The following is a 23,161-nucleotide window of genomic DNA, read 5'->3' on the forward strand; positions in this document are numbered from 1 at the left end:
TTCAGTTGCAGAAAGCTGATTTCCTGCGGGTGAATTCCTGTGTATATGTGCAGTATGAATCAAGATTTATCCATTGGTGTGAAAATGTGACAAGGTTGATGCAGTGTTGCCATTTAAAAAGACTATTTGGCAACATTGTTGTAAAATTACTGCAACAGGTGTGTTTTAGGTTAATTAATGATAAGCAATGAAAATTTGCACATAATTGATAAAACTAATTTTTATTCCAAAATTTGCGATATCGCAAATTTTTGCATAACAACAGTCAACAGTGATTCACAAAAAGACTCTTTGCAAATGCAACTCATTCTTACAAGCAAAAACTTACCTGCTTTAATCTTGAAGTAACACGAGACCTTCTTCCCTATCTAAATCTTGGTGGAACCCTACAGATATAACCGAGAGCTGTTTTTGTGTAGATGAAATAATGAAAAATTTAAATGTTCGAGTCAATATTTTTATTAATATACAGTAGAATAAATGGAACAAATTACAATACTATTAAACGGACGTAGTAAACTTATTATCTTTCGAACATATATAACAAAAATAACCAATATTATTCCAACAAAATCATCAAACTACGTATTTTCTTTAATTAAAGTTATGTTACCTACGATTGTCGGAGAAATATATATTTCGAATGATCATTATTTTGTTCCCATTTCACCTATTAAATGGGCGTTTATTTATTTATTTATTTATTTTATTAAGACGAAATAACAAGAAGAAACAAGAAACGCTCATAGTTCCGTGTGCGTAGGGAATTTTTTAAGTATTGCAAAATATAAGTTCTGAAATGCATAGAAACTGACACTAATGATCATTGTGAGAACGACTCCGAAGACCATGCTCAGGAAGCTGCCGTCAATGATAGAATCCGGGTGTTTTGTTCGAGATTGTTCCACGCTTGCTAGACTGCTCTTCGATTTCATTAACATCTTCATGGTCTCTAGCCGCTGCCTTAATTCTTCGACTGACTCGTGCAGTTCCTCCACGGAAACTAAACATAAACAAGAAAACATAAATGTTAAGATTAGGTTTGACCTAAAATGTTTATGAAAAGCACATACATGCTGAAACTAATTGGATAATACATTTATTGTACCTTTGTTGAACTGCATATATACGAGGGTAAGTCAAAAATTATCAGCAATTTTGACATATAACTTCTTATATTGTTCATATTGAACCCTGTCCTCGTCTATTTTATTGTTATGCTGTTGTGGCCATGCTATGAAAGTTTAATCCAAATTCCTCCATTTGTTTACCTTTTGTTGCAGATAGATGATGGCCGCTCCATTAGAAGTATGCCCCGAGAGGAACAACGAGGAGTGATTCGGTTTTTGTGGTCGGAAGGTGTATCAGGGACCATGACTAATTTCCAGACGACGTGCCACTTCATCAATAGTCATTCGTCTGTCTAACAGAACCATGTTACGTCATTTTCATCATTTTCATCATTTGTGGCCGTAGATGGTCTTCCGGCTTCTTCCTCGTGCGTAACATTTCTACGACCATTTTTTGAATTTTTCAATCCATTCGTAGACACTCCGCTGCTGCAAGACACTGTTCCCGTATTGTGCCATAAGTCTTTGATGGATTGCGGCCCCTGATACACCTTCCGACCACAAAAACCGGATCACTGCTCGTTGTTCCTTTTTGGTGCAAATTTCTAATGGAGCGGCCATAATCTATCTGCAACAAAAGGAAGGAGAAATTTGAATCAAACTTTCATAGCATGACCACAACAACATAACAATAAAATAAGTAAGGACAGCTGTTAGTATGAATAATATAAGAAGAGTTATGTCAAAATTGGCTTTTTTTAATACTTACTCTCGTAGTTTAGGCATAATAGAAGTTTAAAATGATATCAGTGTAATCGTGAGTGCTTCTGTCGTGTGATTGATTTATAGAAATCTTACACATGAGTTCTTTCAATATTTGAGATATCACAACAATAAGAAATGAACATAATACATAATTTGAATAACAAATCAAGATATAACACTTTCAAATTTGAAAGAACACACAGTTAACAATTACACTTAGTGAATGTCGAATCTATAAGTGATCAGAATACTCTAGAATTCTTTATACGACATGACATACCGGTAGATGTAAGACATTTGATGTGTAAATTGATTTCAATCAATTTCTATTATTTCAATCATATCATTTTATCGTGTAATGTGTGCTAATATAAACTTTTATCAAATATAACATTGTAACAATATAGGGGTGTCCCACTTTTCTATCCGTGGTTACAATTATTCATAAGGCTTAAAATATGATACATAGACAAATACATCTTATCTTGAATTGCATGTAATATATTCAAGTTTTTATTTACACAATTAATAAATATTTACGTGTGATCCCTTCGTTGTTAGAAGGACATCTAAACAATATTTCAATTCCATCTATGTGTTAGTCAATATTACAGAGGGTTGAATGCTACGACTTCAGTAACTCTGTGTCGTAATGCTCCAATGCCGTTCACTGATGTTTGGTAAACCTGGTCATTACAGAACCCTAAAGGAAGAAATCCAGTGGTGTTATGTCCGGTGATCGCGGAGGCCTGTTTATAGGACCATCACGCCCGATCCATCTTCTCAGAAATGTTGTATGCAAATAGGCAGGTACATCTAATCACCAAGAGTTCGATTCCCGGCGGAAGCTCATGTGGTTCGGATTCCACGTTAATCAGTAGGTCCACGTCTCATATAGCCTCACTGCCGAACGGGAAGCTAAACTAAAATCAACTCAACTCAACTCTAATCACCAAGGAGGTGGCGCGCCATCTTTTTGGAAAATGAAGTCCAGAACGCCCTGAATCTGTGGCACAACAAATAACTGCAATATATTAAGATACATATTGTCTGTGATCGTCTTTTCACTGAAGAAAAAAGGTCCTATGATTTTATTGTGCATAAGACCGCACCACATGTTCAGTTCAGCTTAGGGTTGTCTCTGACGGTCTCAAACACCGCATGGGGATTCTCTAACCCTCAGATCTTAGTTTCGTGTCTGTTGACAACACCATTCAAATGAAATCTGGCCTTATCTGAGAAAAGGATACGTTTCAGATAGCCAACATCTTCCTTAATCTCAGACAGCATGGCAACGGAAAAGATATTTATGTAGGATGCGGTGCACTGATATCATAGTAATTTGTATTTCGCGGGAGGCTCTGAGGACTGAGTTCTTGGGACTTCTCACGAAGGCGTCTTTTACTATCTGGATCGTCTGCGCACTAGGTTCAAGCTTGCCTGTTGTAGGAAGATTACTGACGCTGCCTGCTTTCTTAAACTTACAACGGACACCAACCAAGTATCCGGCTCCGATTTCAATGATTTTTTTCTGACAAAGGGCATGTATGCATTATTTGTGATGACAGAAATTTTTGCCATGGTGCATGCTTTCTATTTTTTAAATATAATTTTTAGGAGTTGTGATGTGGTTATCAGAGATTACTGCAGAAGTCCCTTACTACTCTTTGTAAACGGAGTGTTAATGAAAGAACAACCATGTAGATAAATATAAGGCCTAGGGAGAAGTCGAATGGTAGGTATGACCTTGACAGCAGTCATCTTAAAATCCGCCATTTTGAATTAAGGGCAAGTTTTTTTTTTTTAATGGGAATAGGGTAATATGATACATAATTTCGGGCTAGAATTCAATCAGGAAAACAATGGTGAAGTTAGTTTTAAGACACGCTCATTTGGGGAAAAGTTACAGCATATTAATTGTTTATACTTACTGTGTACGTAAGTCCCTTACCCCCGCTTCTAACTTGCGTATTAATGAAAATAAGTGGATATAAGCTTCGATAATACATATTATGCCTAGAGGCAGATGATACGGTAAGGGTAACCTTGACGGCAGCCATCTTGAAATCAGCCATTTTGAATTAAAGTGAAGTTTTGAAAAATGAAAACCATAGCATGTGACACCTCATTTAAATGGCAATTTTTCCGAAAAAGCCAATGGTATGCTATTTTTCTTCTATAGTTAACCAGAATGAATTTAGGACTCTTCTAATGTGCACTAAAGGTCCATTATTCGATCTTTCAAATTGGCAGCACTTAATTTTCACCACATGTTTTAAGATTTCAACTGGCACTTTGCAATTGTTGCCATAACTCACGTTTTCTAAATTTATTACATTTTTTAAGAGTTGCGATTTGTCAGTTCATGAATAGTGTTGGTATAAGCATCCAGCAATCTTTAGTGTTAGTTGTAGTTTGTAGTTTGTTTGTTGTGTTTGTACAACTAACACAAAACAAACACTAAAAATTGGGAATTGTGGTGGAGTACTTCTATATATATATAGTACTTCGTTATATCAACTTTGCTGTTTTACCCTAGTTAATCCTAACACTATTGCATGATGAAATAAATACAATTTTGAATAATTACCACACTGAAGGAAAAACTTGCTGCAGTTTTTTGATTTTTATTTTTCATAAAAAAGTAGAAGAGCATCTCACAAGGGAACATCTTATATTGATAGTAGCGTTGCACAATCAAACAATGTGCAATCCATAGATGAGTGAAGAAAAGTAAGAAATCCAAAGTTTTACGGGCCGACACGCAGAAACACAGGAGATACAGAGGAAAGAAGAATCTAGAATCATGTGAAGATAGCAATGCAAAAGATACACTGACACAGAAAGAACTTCAAAATGATTAAAGTAATCAAAATGACATTTACGCAACAGTATAATAAGCAAACATTGTACCCATAGACATGCTCAATAACATCATATGTAATGCAGTGTTGCCAACTGAACACAAAATGAAGTTTTGCTAAATGGCACGGAACACAAATTATAACATGTAGAAAATCTAATTATGAATAAAACCATACCTGTGAAGTCATGATGTACTGTGTTGCCAACGTTTGAAGATAGGCCTATATGCATATCGGAGTAGAAGAGAACATGCAGTACACGATTCAAACTACTTAAAACCAAAATATGAGATCACAAATAATAATATAATCAGTGAAGCACGAAAATAAGTCACTAATTACAGTGTCGAAGCAGGTTTGACCAAGTGGAAAATCGGAATAGTATCAAACACAACACACAAAACTGATATGATGCTTGCTCTTGAATTGGCAATTGATTAACAGGCTCACATTTCTGATGCACGTAATATTGTATCATCTCACACATTATTGGTAGTCAATTTTTTAGTGTTGCTGTTGATAAAGCGCTCCGCAGTGTGTTGGTAATGTATGTACTCTTCTACATCCGAGATTCATGTAGGAATTCATATAGGCCTATCTTCAAATGTTGGCAACACTGTACATCATGACTTCACAGGTATGGTTCTAATCATAATTAGATTTTCTACATGTTTTAATTTGTGTTCCGTGCCATTTAACGAAACTTCATTTTGTGCTCAATTGGCAACACTGCATTACGTATGATGTTATTGAGCATGTCTATGGGTACAATATTTGTTTACTATACTGTTGTGTAAATGCCATTTTGATTAGTTTAATCATTTTGAAGTTCTTTCTGTGTCAGTGTGTCTTTTGCATTGTTATCTTCACATGATTCTAAATCCTTCTTTCCTTTGTATCTCCTGTGTTTCTGCGTGTCGGCCCATAAAACTTTGGATTTCTTACTTTTCTTCACTCCTCTATCGATTGCACATTGTTTGATTGGGCAATGCTACTATCAATATAAGATGTTCCCTTGTCAGTGATCGACTCGCAATTATCTTCAGTGAGGCTCAAATTGATTGTGTAGCCATGAATTCATAAAAGTAAAATGTATTAAATTATCACACAGGCTTTAAACTAAAATCAATGGAAACAAACTACACAGGCATAAAATTAAATAAAACAAATTTTGAAATATTCATATGTTACAACAACATGGCTCTTTACTGGTCTTTTGTTTATTAAAACAGAACACGAAATTATGATTCGTCAGAAATTACACAAACATGTAAGTAATTCCTAACAGTTACGTACCTCGTTCATCTGTGTCATTTTGCATTGCTACAGAATTTATACTTAATATCTTAACGTGATGGAAAGTGAAGCTTTCCTTGTTTTGACGAAATGACTCCTCTTCACACTAAAAGGAAAAAAGAAATAAAAATAAAAATAATAAAGTTTAACTATATCTGACTAAATTTCACTTTATGTATTAACTTACATTGAACACTAGCTATGTACAGAGCCTAATTTTGATTTGCATGTGGTGGTACGGTAGAATAGTTCGAAAATGTTCGGGGATAAAATTAGATCTACAACGGTCGACAGTAGATCAAGAATTGGAAACAGGAAAGGTGAATGGAAAAACACTGTGCACGAGGATTTCCTGGAAGTTCTTCCGTTCCCATTTCCCCACTTTTTTCATTCCACTATTTCACTCATTATCAGCATCACCCCTTAATCTCGGAGCATAAATGTGAAATGTTAAATATAAAATTAAAAAAGAGAAAGAGAAAGGTGAAACGTAAACATAAAAGAAAACGAATACCCGATAATAGAGTATGAACTGGGGCATATGTATTATCCTAAAGAAAAAGCATACTTGGTGTTTGATATAACCCTTTGACATAACATCCATTTAGAAAGCAGTCATCTTATTATTAAAACGTGAAAAATTGAGGTGAAATTCGTGATTATTATTGGCCTAATGCTTTTTCTTTCCTTCATATTTTAAAAATTCTTCTACGCAGTTATTTAATACTTAGAGAATGCTACTTATCGAAATACTGTTTGTTGTCATTGTCCACCACTGTCAAGGAACACTTCTAAATTGTAATGTAGGCTTTCATTGTTTTTTTTTTTTTTGGAAAGAATGCAGACCCTCTAAAAGAAAGAGAGAGAGAGAAAAAAACTAATTGAGCAGTATCTTGTATGAATTAGAATTACATTATCCTTTGATGCCTGCAATATTATGTAAGAGTGAAAACGTCGGAAAACTAGTTGAGCAATGTTAGGTAGATAATACCATAGGCTTAGTACTGAAGCGAAATTATGATTTTTCAAATTTATCATTTGTAATCTAAAACATTTGTTTCTGTTTCTTTTTCGATAAACTTTATGAAATGAAATCTTTGACGTCCTACGTCCCACAGTTATGCCGATTAGGTTAAAGGAGACGATGATGATGAGAAATGAATTAAATGGTGGAATGAAGAAAGTGGGAGGAAACGGGAGAACCCCGAGGAAACCAACGCACACGGTGTTTGTCCAACACAAAGTAATATCATAATTGCATCGCTATAGAACTTCTGTGGTATCTGGTTAAAAAAAATCGTGACCGTGGTTTTCACAGACCTCTTTTAAAACTATATTAACACCACTAAGGGAATTCTGCAGACATCTAAACAAACGATACTCTGAAAATTCCAGATCCGGGCTATACGGTGGATGATTGAAACTCCCCAGACAGGTTATCGCAGTTTCTAACAGATCGTTAAAAATGTATGCATTCTGATAGTGTCAAGCATGATATACGACACCCTTTCTGTTGATCAGTTCCGGTCATTTCTTTTGAGTTGCTAGGTTCACTTGCACTATTTATCGACAGTGCAGTTTCAAGTCTGTGGTTTTACCAGGCGGCAGCAAACTGTAATGCATAGTGTCCTTCCAATTCCACCAAATACACAGTATAATCTTCCTGGTCGTCAGTGTGTGCTTTGCCACAGACTGTAGAGATTTTCCTTCATCGACCACAATATTTTGAGCACACTGTTGTTGTAGGATATCTACTTTTCGTCAGTCGTAATCAACATCTCCAGAATCAATTGGCTTGAATAAATGTTGCTGAGTAACACCATGTGGCACTCAAATATCAAATTTCTTTTAGCAGCCAGCGTTCTCTAAATGATTTACCGCTCTTTGATGATGGATGTTTAGATCTTGGCGATATAATGGTTTCTACATATCGGTCTTGTTCGATTTTTGCCAGTATAGCATCCACTTTTGCCGTAGTTGGTCGCCCACAGTGAGAAGCGCCTTGGACACCGAAATTTCCGGAACGAAAGCGAATGAATCATCTTTTGGCTGTTCATAATGTATCTTGCAGATACACAAGACAAATTTCTTGACAGGCCTGCGTAGCATTTGTGCCTTTATCGAAATAAAATTGTAAGATATTTCATGACGCAATATCTTACGTCTGATCATAAGAATTTCATCAGTTTTGCACACCTAGTAACTTCAACTGTCAACTGTTAGACCTGGCCCATTGCGACGCATATACCCTGATATTTAGGACACTACCTCCATCTCATGCTCCACAGGCTCACTATTTTTTTTAACTACCTAATACAAAGGTTCCTACTAAATAGGATTCAGTTACATTAAGCTTAATACTAGTGCTGTCGAATTTTTGTGACATTTGCGGTGCGGTTTTTGGTTTTTGAGAAAACCGCCTTTCTGAAAACAGAAACTGCAAATGCGGTTTTCGAAACCGAAACCGCAAAAGCGGTTTTCAAGACCGAAACCACAAAATCGGTTTTCAAAACCGAAACCGCAAAAGCGGATTTCAAAACGGAGTCCGCAAAAGCTCTTTTCGAAAGCGAAAGGCGCCCGAAATCGTGTTTGCGGTTTTATAAGCGAAACCATGTTTGTCCTTTTTAAAGCAGAAACAATGTTTGCTGTTTTTAATTACACCTTTCAACAATTGTGAAAGCATCAATCAATCGAGACAATTGTATTGATTTATATGTGTGTTTTAACTTTTTTTTTTTTTAATTTGCTCCAAGACTATTACGGTGCAGCACTGTGCGAAAGGGATAGTTCGATGGTTGTATATACAAGTCACAGCTAAATTAGGGTTGCCATATTTTAAAATCAGAAAAGTGGGGGTTCTAAGTCGTAAGTACTGATGTGAACTTGTGTGTTACAAATAGTGGCCTGGGATCCTTCGGAATTTATTTATTTATTGATTTTTTTAGTTATTTCTTTGATGATAGTTCCAATGTACTTTTCGGCTGCAGGGAAGAAAAGTGGACCCCACCTAATTTTTATATATTTTGTAAAGTAGACCACGAGGAACACGAATCTGAAGGCATTTTGAATTTCGGAACTCGAGATATTCGAACATAAAGTGACCACGGAAGCAAAAAGGACCCCATTTGATTTTTATATATTTTGTAAACTAGACCAAAATGAGCAATAATATGAAGGAATTTTGACATTCCGACTTCCCGAACTCGAGATACTAGAACTTATACAGTAGTTTTATATAGTATGTATAAAAGTAACGAAGAAAGTTCTGTCGCTTTTTGACCTATCACCTTAGAGCATCAATATGTCACTTAAGACGTACCTGGAAGATTAAAAATAGTACCCATCAGTATCAACGACCTTCTTCCAACTTTCGGGATGGGCATTGATTCCTTTGTGGTAGAACTTGGTTTGCCGTGAAGCGAAGAAGGTATCAAGTGTATTTTGCACCTATACTACGGAGTTCAACTGGAGTCCTCTAAGAAGAGTATCCAAGGAATGGAACAGGTGATAATCGGACGGTGCAATATCCGGGTAGTGTGGCGAATGAAATAGTGTTTCCCATCCAGGGCGTAGAATGATGTCTCGCGTCATTCTAGCCATGTGGGGCTTAGCGTTGTCCAGTAACGGGAGAACCCCTTAGCGATTGAGAAGTGCTGGCTACAGGGTTTTGAGTTTTTCGTGAACACGCCTCAACTGCTGACAGTAGACAATTGCATTGATGTTCTGCTTTGACCAGTCGGTAGCAGTTCCCGATGCACGATGTCGCGAGCAGTCCATCAAACACACAGCAGGACTTTCTGCTGCATTACTGGTTTCAGCTGTTTTGGAACCGGTTCATGGGATTTTAACCAATGATGACGACGCCGTGGAGCTTCGTACAGGACCCGCTTCTCATCACATGTCAACATCCTGTCCAGAAATGGCTCCTTCCTCAGACGAGACAAAAAAAAAAAGTGTCTGCTTGCGTAGCCTTCTGACCCGGAGTCAAATCATGTGGGACCCATAGACGCAACTTGTAGTTCTTCCCAAGTTGATGGAGGTGTTGCCGAATAGTTTCTCCACTCACATTGAATGTTAGCCCCAGTTCCTCACATGTCTGACCACTGTTTGCCTCAATTGCTACCTGAAGATCTTTATTTTGTACATGTGTTGGTCTTCCGGCACGTAGTGCGTCTTTCGTGATTGTTTCGTCACCGCCCTTAAACTTGCTAAACCACCCTTGGTCTATCTGCTTAATCACGACACCCTCACGAAAGGCCTGAGATATCTTCCGCCCCGCTGCAGTGGCGTTTGACCCAAGTTTGAACTCGTACAGCATACACGACCTTATGACTCTCTGTGGAGGTTCCATATTCACTGTCCTTACACAAGTTCACGTTGTAACTGAACTGCCACAACCAGGTAAAATGTTGGATGTACCCACACCAACATGACTTTCGCCTTATCTCCATTCGCATTCAACTCACGGTGTGATTACCAATTGAACACAGACCTCCACAAAAAACGAAAGAACTTTCTTGGTTACTTTTATATATCTCACAGGACATAATATGTTTCGTATAGAGAATATTGCGTTTTTTCATATAGATACATAACGTCTATATTAAACTTTAAGTTGTAATATCTCGGAAGTCGGAATGTCAAAACTCCTTCAGATTCGTGTTCCTCGTGATCTTTTTACAAAATATATAAAAATCAGGTGGAGGCCGGTTTACTTCCGTGGTCACTTTATGTTCGAATATCTCGAGTTCCGAAATTCGGAATGTCAAAATTCCTTCAGATTCGTGTTTCCCGTGGTCTAGTTTACAAAATATGTAAAAATCAGGTGGGGTCCAGTTTGCTTCCGTAGTCACTTTATATTCGAATATCTCGAGTTCCGAAATTCGGAATGTGAAAATTCCTACAGATTCGTGTTTCTCGTGGTCTATTTTACAAAATATATAAAAATCATATGCGGTCCAGTTTGCTTCCCTGCAGCCTACTTTTCAGACGAAACTGAGTTTTTCAGAGTGTACATTATGCTTCAAACTGAGTTCTGCCCTGGCTAACATACGTAAATTCGCTTCTATAAGTCTTTAAAGCTACACTTGAAATTGTCGTTCGGCATTCTTGTAGCTTATGAAGACATGAATAATTTAAATATGTTTGTCGTGGCTAAGCGGTTAGCGTACGCGCCTTTGGCGTGGGAGACCCGGGTTTGATTCCCGGCGGGAGCTCATGTGGTCCTGATTCCACGTTAATCAGTAGGTCCACGTCTCTTTTAGCCTCGCTGCTGAAAGAGACGCTAAACTAACATTAACTCAACTCAACATCTACAAACGAATATTCATTAGTATAGAACTTCCAATACATTACATTAAAAACACATGAACTACACAAAGAAAACCATTGTGCATTAGGGCAGATCTCTTATTAGCAAATGGCCCTGCACGCGCGCACTGCTCAGAAAGCGTCTGAGCCTGAGCGCGAGTCCAAATTTAACTCAATCGCGATTGAGATTGTCAGAGGTGGAGCGGTTTATGTTGAATATACCAACACTTTATCAACTAAGTCGTCTTAGATTTTTCTCCAATCCCAAAAAGCGGGTAGTTTTTCATGATTAAGATATGATTAAGCGGGGGACGAATATAGAACCTGAAAATCGGGTGGTACCCGCTAAAATGGGGTAATATGGCAACACTAAGCTAAATAGAAAATAAGGTATATCCCTATTTAAGATCACTACCAGTGACGACGCCAGAGGGGGGGCAGGGGGGCGAGCGCCCCCCTGGTGGCTACACCTGCCCCCCTGACTGCCATCCAGACTGCCCCCCCAGACTCCTACAATCATAAAACATTCTACATATAGTATTTTATATCAGTATCATAACCAATCTCATTGTCAGATCGTACTTCTTTGAGCGTCTGGGTATGCGTGCATATTTCTGTTTTCTAATTTAGCGTCTTTTCCGGTAAATTTTAGTTCTTTCTTATGAATTTTAATTACTGTGCCTAGCGAACAATAGATTTGGTCGACTTGTTTTCTTCTCATTAGATCAACTTCGATTAGAAACAAAAGGAAGGTAAAACCAGTTACGTAAGTTGTTTGTATTTATCCAGGTTTGAAGTTCTCAGTTTCATATTTTGTTTTATTTAAAGGTTCTATACTTCTATTTCCTGAAACATTCTCAGCTTTCAATATTCGGAGGATGGGCTTATAACAGCTTAATTTGCGACTACCAGGCTTAATTTTTTGAAGAAAAAAAAGTTGAGTTTTCCCTTCCTGCAAATGATAATAATAATAAATATATGGAATTAAATCGATTATTTATTTAGCTCCCAATAAAACGTATTGTCAGTGTGTTGATCTTTAGTAATTGGTATGCACTAGTGCTCCCTTACTTATTTTGTTTAAAAGTACTGACATGACGTCTACCATATTGACTAGAAATGTACGTGGAGCTGCTGAAAAATTCGTAGCCCAACCCAGGAGTGCACATGGAATGGTAAAGTTTTACTTCTACACTTCCCCCGAGAGTCAATATACTACCTTGTACAGTGCTCCAGTTTTGCAGAAGTTAAAAAAATCTGGAGACTTCCTCGCACCACTGTTCGTAACACTACCCTTATCAGATCTAAAGTTCAATCAGATCTAAGTTTGGGAAATAAATACAGGCAATAGTTAGACGGAGCTAAATTTGGGGAATAAGGATGATGATCTAGACATTGAAATACTAGATTATGCAATGATAATTGTGTTCGCAGGGGTTCGATGGACAGGTGTATTCTCTTAAAGGAACACAATTCCTTTCTTTTCATTTTCCGCGGTGTTGAACTTTGAATTTTTCTTTCAGTTTTGTGAGTAATGTAGAAATTCTGAATTAAATATCTGACCGTTGCGGAGGTAGTCTATGAGTAGGACTCCATACTTATCCCAGAAGAATGTTGCAAACACTTTTTCAACCTACTTCTGTGTCTTGAACTTCTTGGGGCGAGGGAGAAATGAGTGCTACTACTCCATTGACTCCATTTCAGGATCATAGTGGTACAACCATATTTCGTTCATGGTTACTTTTCGTGAGCGAAGTGATCAGCATTACATTCAAATTGGAAGAAGACTTCTCTTAATGCCGTCACTCTTTTATTCTCCTGACAGATTTTTTGGAAACCCATTGTGTCAAGAACTTGCGCATACCCAAGCCATTCTGAATTATAGTACCGACGCGTTCCAAAGAAATGCCCACAATCTCTGACACAAGTTTTACTGAGACGGTAAAAACTGGGGAAGGTGGTTGCAGCCAGACCTCAGACTGTAATAAGTATATCGTGAGTTTACTATACACTTTAAAAAGTGTATAAATAATAGCTTAAATTGTTTTTGTCAGTCAAAAAGTGGGGTGACGTAGGAACCCCGGCCCCAGGTTATATCTACCACTGGCCGAAATGCTGCAATTTTCAAGAATAATGTCACAAATTGCATCCATGATTTCGGGAACAGTCAGTGGATGTAAAGCATAATTTGTTGAGAAACCGCCACGTTTGAACTAAGCCATCACTTCTTCACCACTGTATATAATGGAGGAGAGTCCCGTAGTGCTTCACTGATTTTCTCATTAATTTACTTTGGTGACTATCCTTGGTGGAACAAAAATGTTACAATAGTTGTGATCTGGATGTTCGTGAAATTCGCTGTTTGGGCACACATAATCACTTCAGAGGCCTGAGAAATGTATAGTACTAGACGAATTTGTTACTTGTAGCAAACGCGAAAGTAATTCAATTTAGGTTTCAAAAGTTGCATTGAAAAATATTTCATGCGCAGACGTTACTTATTTGTTAGTTACAAATTTTACTTGAAATAAGTTTACCATATAGACCTAATATAAAACCAACAACGAAATACAAAATGTAAAGTAAGTCAAACATAATATATGTCATTTTTGGTGTGGAAAATAGCCGACCCCCCGAAAATGTATCTGCCCCCCCTTTGCCCCCCTAGGAACTTACAGCTGGCGTCGTCACTGATCACTACACATGAAACTCATGAAATTCAATTTGAAATCTCATCCACTTAGACTGAGACCTTTTATAGTATTATTATTATTCTTTCCCCTTGTTTTTAATAGGGATGGCCAGAACCGGCTCCTAGTGGAACCGGTTTTCGGATCTGAACGGATCCGGTTTTAGAAGATCCGGTTCCGGTACCGGTTTTCGGATCCGGGTCTGGAACCGGTTTTCGGATCCGGGTCTGGAACCGGTTCTGAAAACCAAATCTCCAAGAACCGGTTCTTCGCGGAACCGGTTCCGCTGAAACCGAAACTTTGTGACCATCCCTACGCTAAACCCAAGCTACTGGCAGGCTGTGAACAGTGTGCTAGATGAATTGGTGGAAGCGACAGGCAGGCGCCCGGGCGGCAGCCGCTTGTCTCATTTGGCTAAATAAACTGGGTACTGGCAAACTCATTGGCTAAACAAGCAAACTGGCCAACTCATTTGGCTAAACACCCACTGGTAGACCAAAAATTTTTTTCTGGGGGCATAAGCGGGTCTGGGCGCGGATAGCAAAAGCGCATGGTCCTTTTTACAGTGTTTTGAAGGTGAGCTTTGTGCCTTCTTTACGGGTCTTTGGGGGCTTTCAAATCCAGGTCTGGAACCGGGTTTTCAGATCCATATCTGGAACCGGTTCCTAAGATCCGGTTCTGGAACTGGGTTTTCGGATCCAGGTCTGGAACCGGTTTCGAAGATCCGTTTCTGGAACCGGGTGTTTGGATCCAGGCCCGGAACCGGTTCTGAAAACCGGCCATTCCTAGTTTTTAAAAGTAGTACTGCCACTTTTTGTTTTGTTAACAAAAAAGCACCACCTCCCTTTTTTAAAAAAAGAGAGAAAAAGAAAGAAAAGAAAAGAAAGAAAGAAAATGTTGATCGCAATATACAATTTTATTGTTGATTTGTTGCCACTGCGATAAATGTGAATATTGTGGTTTTGCATGTGTTGACTGGTTTCTTATCCCAAGTCCCAGACACCTGCAATAGTTTATATGTGAAGGAGACACTGATCATATTTTATTCTGTATCTTTTTACTTCCCAATAACGATAGCCATGCCTCTTTGTGAGAAATTCCAACTTATTTTTTTATTCTGCCAGTTGTAAAAGTATACTCAACATGAATTTCTTTACACTTTAAGACATTTTAAGAAAAAAATACCTTCTTTCCACTCTGCAAATTTTGAGCATTTTTTTCTCTACGCCGAGGGAAATTTCCCTCCATCTGGCAACTGTGAGCCGAAGTTGAGAAAGATTCTTTGCTGTTTTCTCGTCGTTACTTGATATTAGTGCTGTCGAATTTTTGTGACATTTGCGATTTGCGTTTTTTTTGAAAACCGAAAACCGCAACTGCGGTTTTGGAAACCGAAACAGAAAAAGCGGTTTTCAAAACCGACATTTCGGTTCTATGGAATTTCACTTTTTTCAAAAACCGATTTTCGTTTTTTTCAAAAAACGATTTCGACAGCACTACTTAATACTGACTACAAATCCGAGTGAGATTATAGTTTTTAATGTATATCCTTTCCAAGAACATTACTGTTTTGTACTATAACAGATAAATACTAATATTTTATTTAAATATACATAACCATGATTATGTTTCTTGTTATTTCCAGCATAAAATAGCTGTGGAATTTGTAGCAACTTCTTTTTTATGAATAAATAAGATATATTAGAAACTCTTGAATTGATAAAACTTTTGCGTTTAATTTTGAAGACTCAAAATACCATTTGAGCTTTTTCGTTGTATATGCCTTCCCCGCTGGTGTAACCTTCACCGCTAGCGCGAGCGCACGTTTGGTGTACGGGATAGTTGGTTTGATTCGTGGTTGGAAGAGCTTTGAAATCTGAACACATTACGGTGGTTCGGATTTCACCTTAAATTGGAACCATATCTCATATGTGATATACTCGTTGCTGAAAAGGGATGCAAAACTCCAAATATAACCCGTATAGTTATATTGTTTGCCTTTCAAAAGAAGAGCTGGATTATGTTCCCAAGAAAACTCAGATGGTTAGAGATCCACGTTGAATTTCTATGTTTGCACAGAAATACAGGCATGGAAGGAGGGAGGAGAAATTAGAGCCCATCCTACCCGAAATGGGTTTCAACTGTTGTGTGTTTATTAAACTGCTTAATTATTTAATACTTTCAGTAAATTCATCGTGTTTATATAGAATGTGAAAGAAGACACCTTAAAAAAATTAAACTACGTTAACACTAAAATAATTAGAACAACTGAAATTAATCATCCACTTTGTACTTTCATTTACTAAATTGCGCACGTACACAGTTCCGAATTTACTACTCCATAGGCGAAGCTACGAGGTGTACTCGGTATGCCTTTGCATAGTAATTAAATGGTTTGGTTATTTTATTTTATTCAACTGTCATGTATCCTAAAATTTTGAAATCCTCCAAATTGAAGTAACATTTATCTGATTTTTAACGCGCTTAAAACTCAATAAAATAACCACTTGAGAATTATGTACTTATTTTATGTGTATTATGTTCTTATTTTAGTGAGAATTCTATAGGTGTGGCGGCCTTAATTATTTTTGTGCAAACCCATATGAGAATTTCTGCTTTATTCACTCTTGTGCACACCCACATGAAAAGTACTGGTTAGTCTCATGATATTGCATAAGTGTCATTTTGATGTTATTTTTTAAATCATTTATATCAACATAAACAGTCAAATAAACTGAATTCCATAAACAGCTTTTGTTTTCTTATTAATAGCTTATTTGTACATTTCCTACAATCTGCGATTCTAACTTCACATTGTCAAGACCTTTCTAGAAGGTAACTTATTGATAACATAATAATAATATTCATGTGTAATATGTATGCATATTTAGTGAGTTATTAATGGCTTCATATTCTGATAGAAGACCTTTGGTTTGCTGTTAGCATGTAACAAACTCGAGCTCCCTGATAAAGTCATGCTATCCCTAGAACAACTTGCTGGCCACACCACTGGATTTGCATTTTTAAAAATTGACGAGAACCGCTTATTGCTATTATTAATATTGCTGATTAGGTGATTTACTAGTATTTTCAATGTTGACCACAGGAAACCAATGTAGCGGGTTTTTCAGTTAAAACGTGTTTTTTTTTTTTCTAAATGAACTATGCAAATAAAAGAATGAAACAAAAAGTGACATAAGTCTTAGGAAAATGTCATAGGGCGCATGGAATGAAGTGTCCTACTTGACCCACAGGATCTCCTGTCGTATAGTCACGAGAGTTATTCGAAAATTTTAAATAGTAAGGTATGTACTTTTTTTTTTACATCACTGAAAAGATAATGAAAAAATCGTAGGATGTAGTTTTTTCCCTTACAAAACTGTCTGTTTGCGAAATGGTCACCATTTAATTGTGAATTGTTGCTTAGTCAGTACAGTTAAATGATGGCTATTTCCGAAACGGTCCCCCACACGAAAAATGTTTTTCCTACAGAAATTCTTTCTTTGTCCATGATCGTTTTAATGGTATATCAAATTATATACTTTACTATTTACAATTTTCAAATGACTCCCCCTCTGGGCTCCACGATGGGGGGCATATATATTAAGCAGAGCATGCCATTCGATGAGCCTTATGATATCTTCTTAGACCACACCTTTTATTTAATCATTTTATCTCGTAATTGTTTGTGATTTCTAAGTACTGAAGATTTTATGTTAAACGTACTGTGTATACATATATTTTTGTAGTAAACATTACATAGTACCTTAAACATATTCTCTATGTATGCCTCTGGTCAACAAACATAATTGTGCCCCTTTATAAGCGAAGGTCCATCGCGCATGGTTCCAGGTTCGATTTCTGGTGGGGATACTTGCCTCATTACCAACCCGACTATTATTCTTTAATTCCAAACCTCCTTATGACAGTAAATCCAATCATATAGCCTTAGCGTACGCGCCTTTGGCGTGGGAGGCCCGGGTTCGATTCCCGGCGGGAGCTCATGTGGTTCGGATTCCACGTTAATCAGTAGGTCCACGTCTCATATAGCCTCGCTGCTGAACGGGACGTTAAACTCAAAATCAACTCAACAACCATCATACAGCCGTAAAGGGCTAGCGACCTATTGAAGGGATGTCGTAATTGATCAATGAAAAGGAAATACGTATGCACTGCACAAGCGCCCCCCTCCACACACATACATATATATATATAACTTACAGCAAAATTACATCTTCAAATTTTGGAAGCGATTCCTAATGTGAAATTGAAGAAAAACAGTTCTGCTAAGAACATGAGTAGGTTGAAAAATGCCCCCTTTCAGAACTGCGAAAAATTCGATTTTCAAGTTTACTTTGAAACGGGATTCGCCTGTGGACGCCCTCAGGGTAGGGAAATTTCCCTTCCGCAGGTTTTCGAACTGACCTCACTCTTCGAAATGCATGCCAAAACATATTAGATTTGCCTTGTCACACATTACAGGATTTAATATATTGATATTAAATGCTATAGTATAAAATTATGCATATGAGTAAATAGCTGTTGTTTTGCATTTGGTATTGTACACGCGTGTGCATCGAAGTGCGTGCGTATATTAGAGACTGCCTTGTGTTTCGGTCTTCTGGACACATCCTTCTTGAGGGGGAAAAAAACTTATGGGCATCTTAGCAGAGCCTAAAAATCCTGCGGCCTATATTTATTGGAAATACTTTTTCATTTAGTTGATATAAAGAATCAGTCCTGGCCCCGCGTAGCGTAGTCGCTAACGCTCTCAACTTCGGTGCCAGCGGTCCCGGGTTCGATTCCCGGTTGGGTCACTCGGTCGAAAAAGTGTAACACGCTTTTTCAGGCCAGCCACCCTGAATGAGTCTTTCCTGGGTTTTCCTCATTCACACCAGGCAAATGCCGGGGTGGTACCTAACTTATAGGTTCCAGGCCGCTTCCTTCCTTCCCCAATCCTTCCTTCCTTCCCTTTCCCCGGATTGTGTGCTCGTCCTCAAATCGTGACGGGCTAAATGGCCTTAGATGCCGAAAGCCCAGAAATCTAAATCTTAAATCCTCTAAAGAATCAGTTCCCTTATTTGATTTCTTTTAGCTGGAAATGTCACTATTACATTTCAAACACACACACACACACACACACACAAATTCATACCAGAAACATGGACAAAGAAAAGACTGTAAGCTTTCAAAATGTGGACGTGGAGAAGAATGGAGAGAATTAGTTGGATCGAGCTTAAAATGAATTAGAGAATGTTAGAAATGTCGGGGAGAAAAAAACAGTTTAAGTTATTACTGAGAAGAGGAACTGGTTGGGACAATGGCTAAGAAGGAATTGTATCATGAGGGGCGTGCTAGCAGGTATGGTATCATGAAAGAGAGGGAGGGGGCGAAGGAGATTACAATTAATGGACGATATCAAAACAGAAAAATCGTACGTGAAGACGAAGAGGTTAGTGGAAGACCGTGGTGTATGGAAGCTTCTCAGTGACCTGCCAATAATGACAGATCTTATGATAGTGATTATGAGCAAACAAAATTAAAACACTTACATTTTTCTTTCAATATTGCATTAATAACACTGGTACAAAACAATAATAATTGGCCGCGCCCGGTTTCATGTAATCCAGTTCTCTTGGAGGTTAGTGTAATGGGGAATAACCGATACTATGAGGCTTGGTCTTGCATAATGTACTGTACAGCCTCCAAGTACATCAGATTTAAGCCCCGGTCGTGGTTCATAGCTCACGCTAATGGTAGGTTTCGTCCTTCGTGGTGTTGCATAAGGACGCAAACACACACACACACACACACACATAAATAAATAAATAATAATCTATATATTAAAATGCTAGGTTTATATCTTTGTGGTCAAGAAAAGTTTATATGTTTGTGGCCAATTCTTTTGACAATAATATCTCGAAAATCACAAGTTCTAGAAAGATACGGTTTTCGCTGATCGATTGCAAATTTTGTGTACATTGTTCAGTTCTAATTGAATATATATATATATATATATATATATATATATATATATATATATATATATATATATATATATATATATATATATATATATATATATATTAAAAAAATGGCCATTATTTCTTTATTAATTGTTTTAGGGGTACACTGGAAGTATTGAAATTTTAAAAAGTAGAGCATCATATAGTGAGAGTTATACATTCAAACACAACACATTTGTATACGGGATTAGTATATATCTTTGGCGTTTGTTTCATGGCCAAATGATAATCAAAATCGAAGGATAAACATTTCTCCAGTCTAAGATGAATCTTTATTGTTTGGCGTGTTTTGCCCAATGAACACCATATATCACTGGCATTATAATTAATTGTGTGCGTAATGTATTTTCTTATTACACACTGAATGCAAGAAGAAACAAAACACTGATCATTCATGTAGAAACTCCAACCGGAAGTAGGCTCAAATCTTACAAACGGTGCGAAATACTAAAAAAATCTCCTCATTATGATACCCCCTTTATCAAGACGTCCTTTACCTGTCTGTAAAAGTATATGTATAGATCTGAGGAATGACAAGGAGATTCATGCTCATATGTGAATGATGCGCTGTGTAGAGACCGCAAGTTCAGCTAATAATAATAATAATGATGATAATAATAATAATAATAACGAAATAAAGTGAAATCATGGCATATTATTGTTTAGGTAGGTATCATACAATTTTATATTTAAATAAAAATGAAATGAAACGAAACCTTTTATTCAATGTCCTGCTATTATGGCTTTTAGGCTAAATAAGCTCGATGATTAATGAAAATAAATGAGCATGAAATCATTGGTGGAATGAGAATGTGACAGGGAACGCAAAAATTCCGGGAAAACCTATGCCCATGATATTGTCCACCATAAACGCAAATACCCTGCGATCAAACCAAGGACCCCTCGCACAAGATCATCGATCTACAACTGAGCCAACTTGTCCCAGATTTTATGTTTAAGCACACATGACCAACGACATTATAAAACATAAAAAAGAAGTTTCAACTTTTGTTTTTCTAGCTTGCTTTTGATCAAAATAAAACCACTTTTAAAAAAATCCACGGATTAAATTTCCTCTTTTAGAGATCATATGTAATATACGTAAGATAAAAACTATCAAAAACACTGTATGTGTTCAGTTTCGTATTCTAATTCAATCGTGACTTTATCATGAAACATAAACACGTACTACTTAATATAGTTGTAAAATTACAAGAAAGACACGAAAAAAATAATATATGGTTTAGCTTTTATCTTACCAATTATCCACACGCAAAAGTTCACTTGGTTTCAGATGAAGATGCTTTCTCTCGTTTCCTGCTCTGATGTCTTCTTGTGATGCAGAGGTATTGATCCAACGACAGAAGCGCATGTGCACCAACCACAAAGGAGTGTCCCTTCAATGAACAATTACTGTATCTGTAGATTTACGTAAAATGAGAAAAACAAACAAAATACGTCGCCAATAATTATTCACTGTGTGATACCAAAAAAAATGTTTCTACTGATTTACCGTAACGTTTAAGGCAGATCACGTTTGTATTAATATTTGAATCTGTTTTTGAAGACTTTATTTGATTAAATAATTTTTGCCACTTTTTTTTTTTTTTTTTTTTAAATATTGCTTCTGGGTAATGCAAACTATGTTTAGCTTCCTGTCATTTTTTTCATTAATTCCGAAGAAAGAAAAAAAAATGTTTTTCCTTTGATCATGCCCTTGGATGATTATGTAGAATGAGAATGTGGGAGGGAACGGAAGTTTGAGAAATCTCACGGACACGATGTCTACCAGAAACTTGTACGGCCTGGATCCAACCAGGAACCGCTTACACCACAGTTGAGCGCTGTTAAACTTTTATTTATATATTTAATTTTACTTTAACTATTTCGCACTCTTATTTCATGTTTCTTCCACATTTTGTTATTACCGGACTCGACAGAGACACGAATTCACAAACATCAAGGACAGTTAAAAACGACCATATTCTTCAGAGTGATTTCAAATCTGAATGCATTTCGCGTTACGATCGTCAGCCTAATATTTCAGAAATGAAAAGTTTCAGTTTTACGTCCCATGAGTCTGCTGTGTAGACTGAAGGAGACGGTGATGAGAATGAATGAAATGGTAAAATTAAGAAAGTGGGAGAAAACTGGGGAACTCCGAGAAAACTCACGCACACAATGTTTTGTCTACCACAATCCCCTCTTGGTACGAGCTGGGATCGAACGAGGGACCCCATCAGATGTGATGCCTCTACCACTGAGCTACAGTGACCAGGTACCTAATGCTTCAGATCATTCGACCACACCAAACCAGCTTGAGGGTGCGTTTTTTATGAATCTCGAGAAAAAATTCAACAATGGCAGTGTTACCGTAATATCAAGAAGGCACCAAGAAAAAAAAGCTCTGTTGCAAATTGAACTCACGCAAGCTAGTATATATTAATCCGGTACAGAAGGCTATTTTAAATCAGTCTTTCTGCAGAGATACGTAAAACAAAAAAAAAAAAAAAAAAAAAAAGGAAAAAATTCAAACTGAAGTTTTACTATATTGCAATACATAGAATAACTCATCTAGCAAATTAAACACAATTGACTGTGTTTATATGTCACGCATATCTATAAGGGTTTAGTTTTTTTTTCCTGAAAGGGATATTTTGAAAAAAAAGAAATAGAGAGTGTTTGTTGGGGCTCCAGTCAGCTACAATCACAAAACGTAGTTCCAAAAATTCTACATGTCCTAGCCCAACATGTGTTTTCCAAGTTTCATTAACGAAGAATTAGAACATATGAAGGTATAGAAGGTTTTCGAATCGAAAACGTCATTTTTTTTTTTTAATTTTTGTCTAGAAAGTGTGAATCCTGATAGAGCAGAGGAGAATCGGAGAGTCCAAAAGGTTATTTCATTATATATATTTGATAAACCATATCCTTAAGTATAAGAAGGGATACATAACCATTGTATCCAGTGGCATGCAAATACCAGTGGAATTATATTGCCCTTCAATGAGTTATGTGCTGATTCAAGGATTTTAAAACAATTACATTTCTAATAGTGAGTTATTTTTGTTCCAACCTGTGTATCGTATATAAATTTCTCAAGAGAAAAGAAAAAATACATAGCATTAACTGTACTGAACAAA

At 37.0% G+C, this 23,161-nt stretch overlaps 1 protein-coding gene across 1 annotated transcript; it reads right to left on the reverse strand.

Annotated features, from left to right (window-relative positions):
* Positions 1-443: 443 nt before the first annotated feature.
* On the reverse strand, positions 444-21,425 carry LOC145686086 (uncharacterized). Its single transcript, XM_081759020.1, has 3 exons — positions 21,278-21,425; positions 5,996-6,101; positions 444-1,003 (listed from the first exon to the last, which is right to left on the reverse strand). The coding sequence occupies exons 2-3, from the start codon at positions 6,018-6,020 to the stop codon at positions 744-746; spliced, it is 285 nt and encodes a 94-aa protein (XP_081615146.1). The 5' UTR covers positions 6,021-6,101; positions 21,278-21,425; the 3' UTR covers positions 444-743.
* Positions 21,426-23,161: the final 1,736 nt, after the last annotated feature.

Source organism: Thermobia domestica, chromosome 5 (assembly GCF_964235325.1).
Source record: "Thermobia domestica chromosome 5, izTheDome1.hap1.1, whole genome shotgun sequence".
Lineage (NCBI taxonomy): Eukaryota > Metazoa > Arthropoda > Insecta > Zygentoma > Lepismatidae > Thermobia > Thermobia domestica.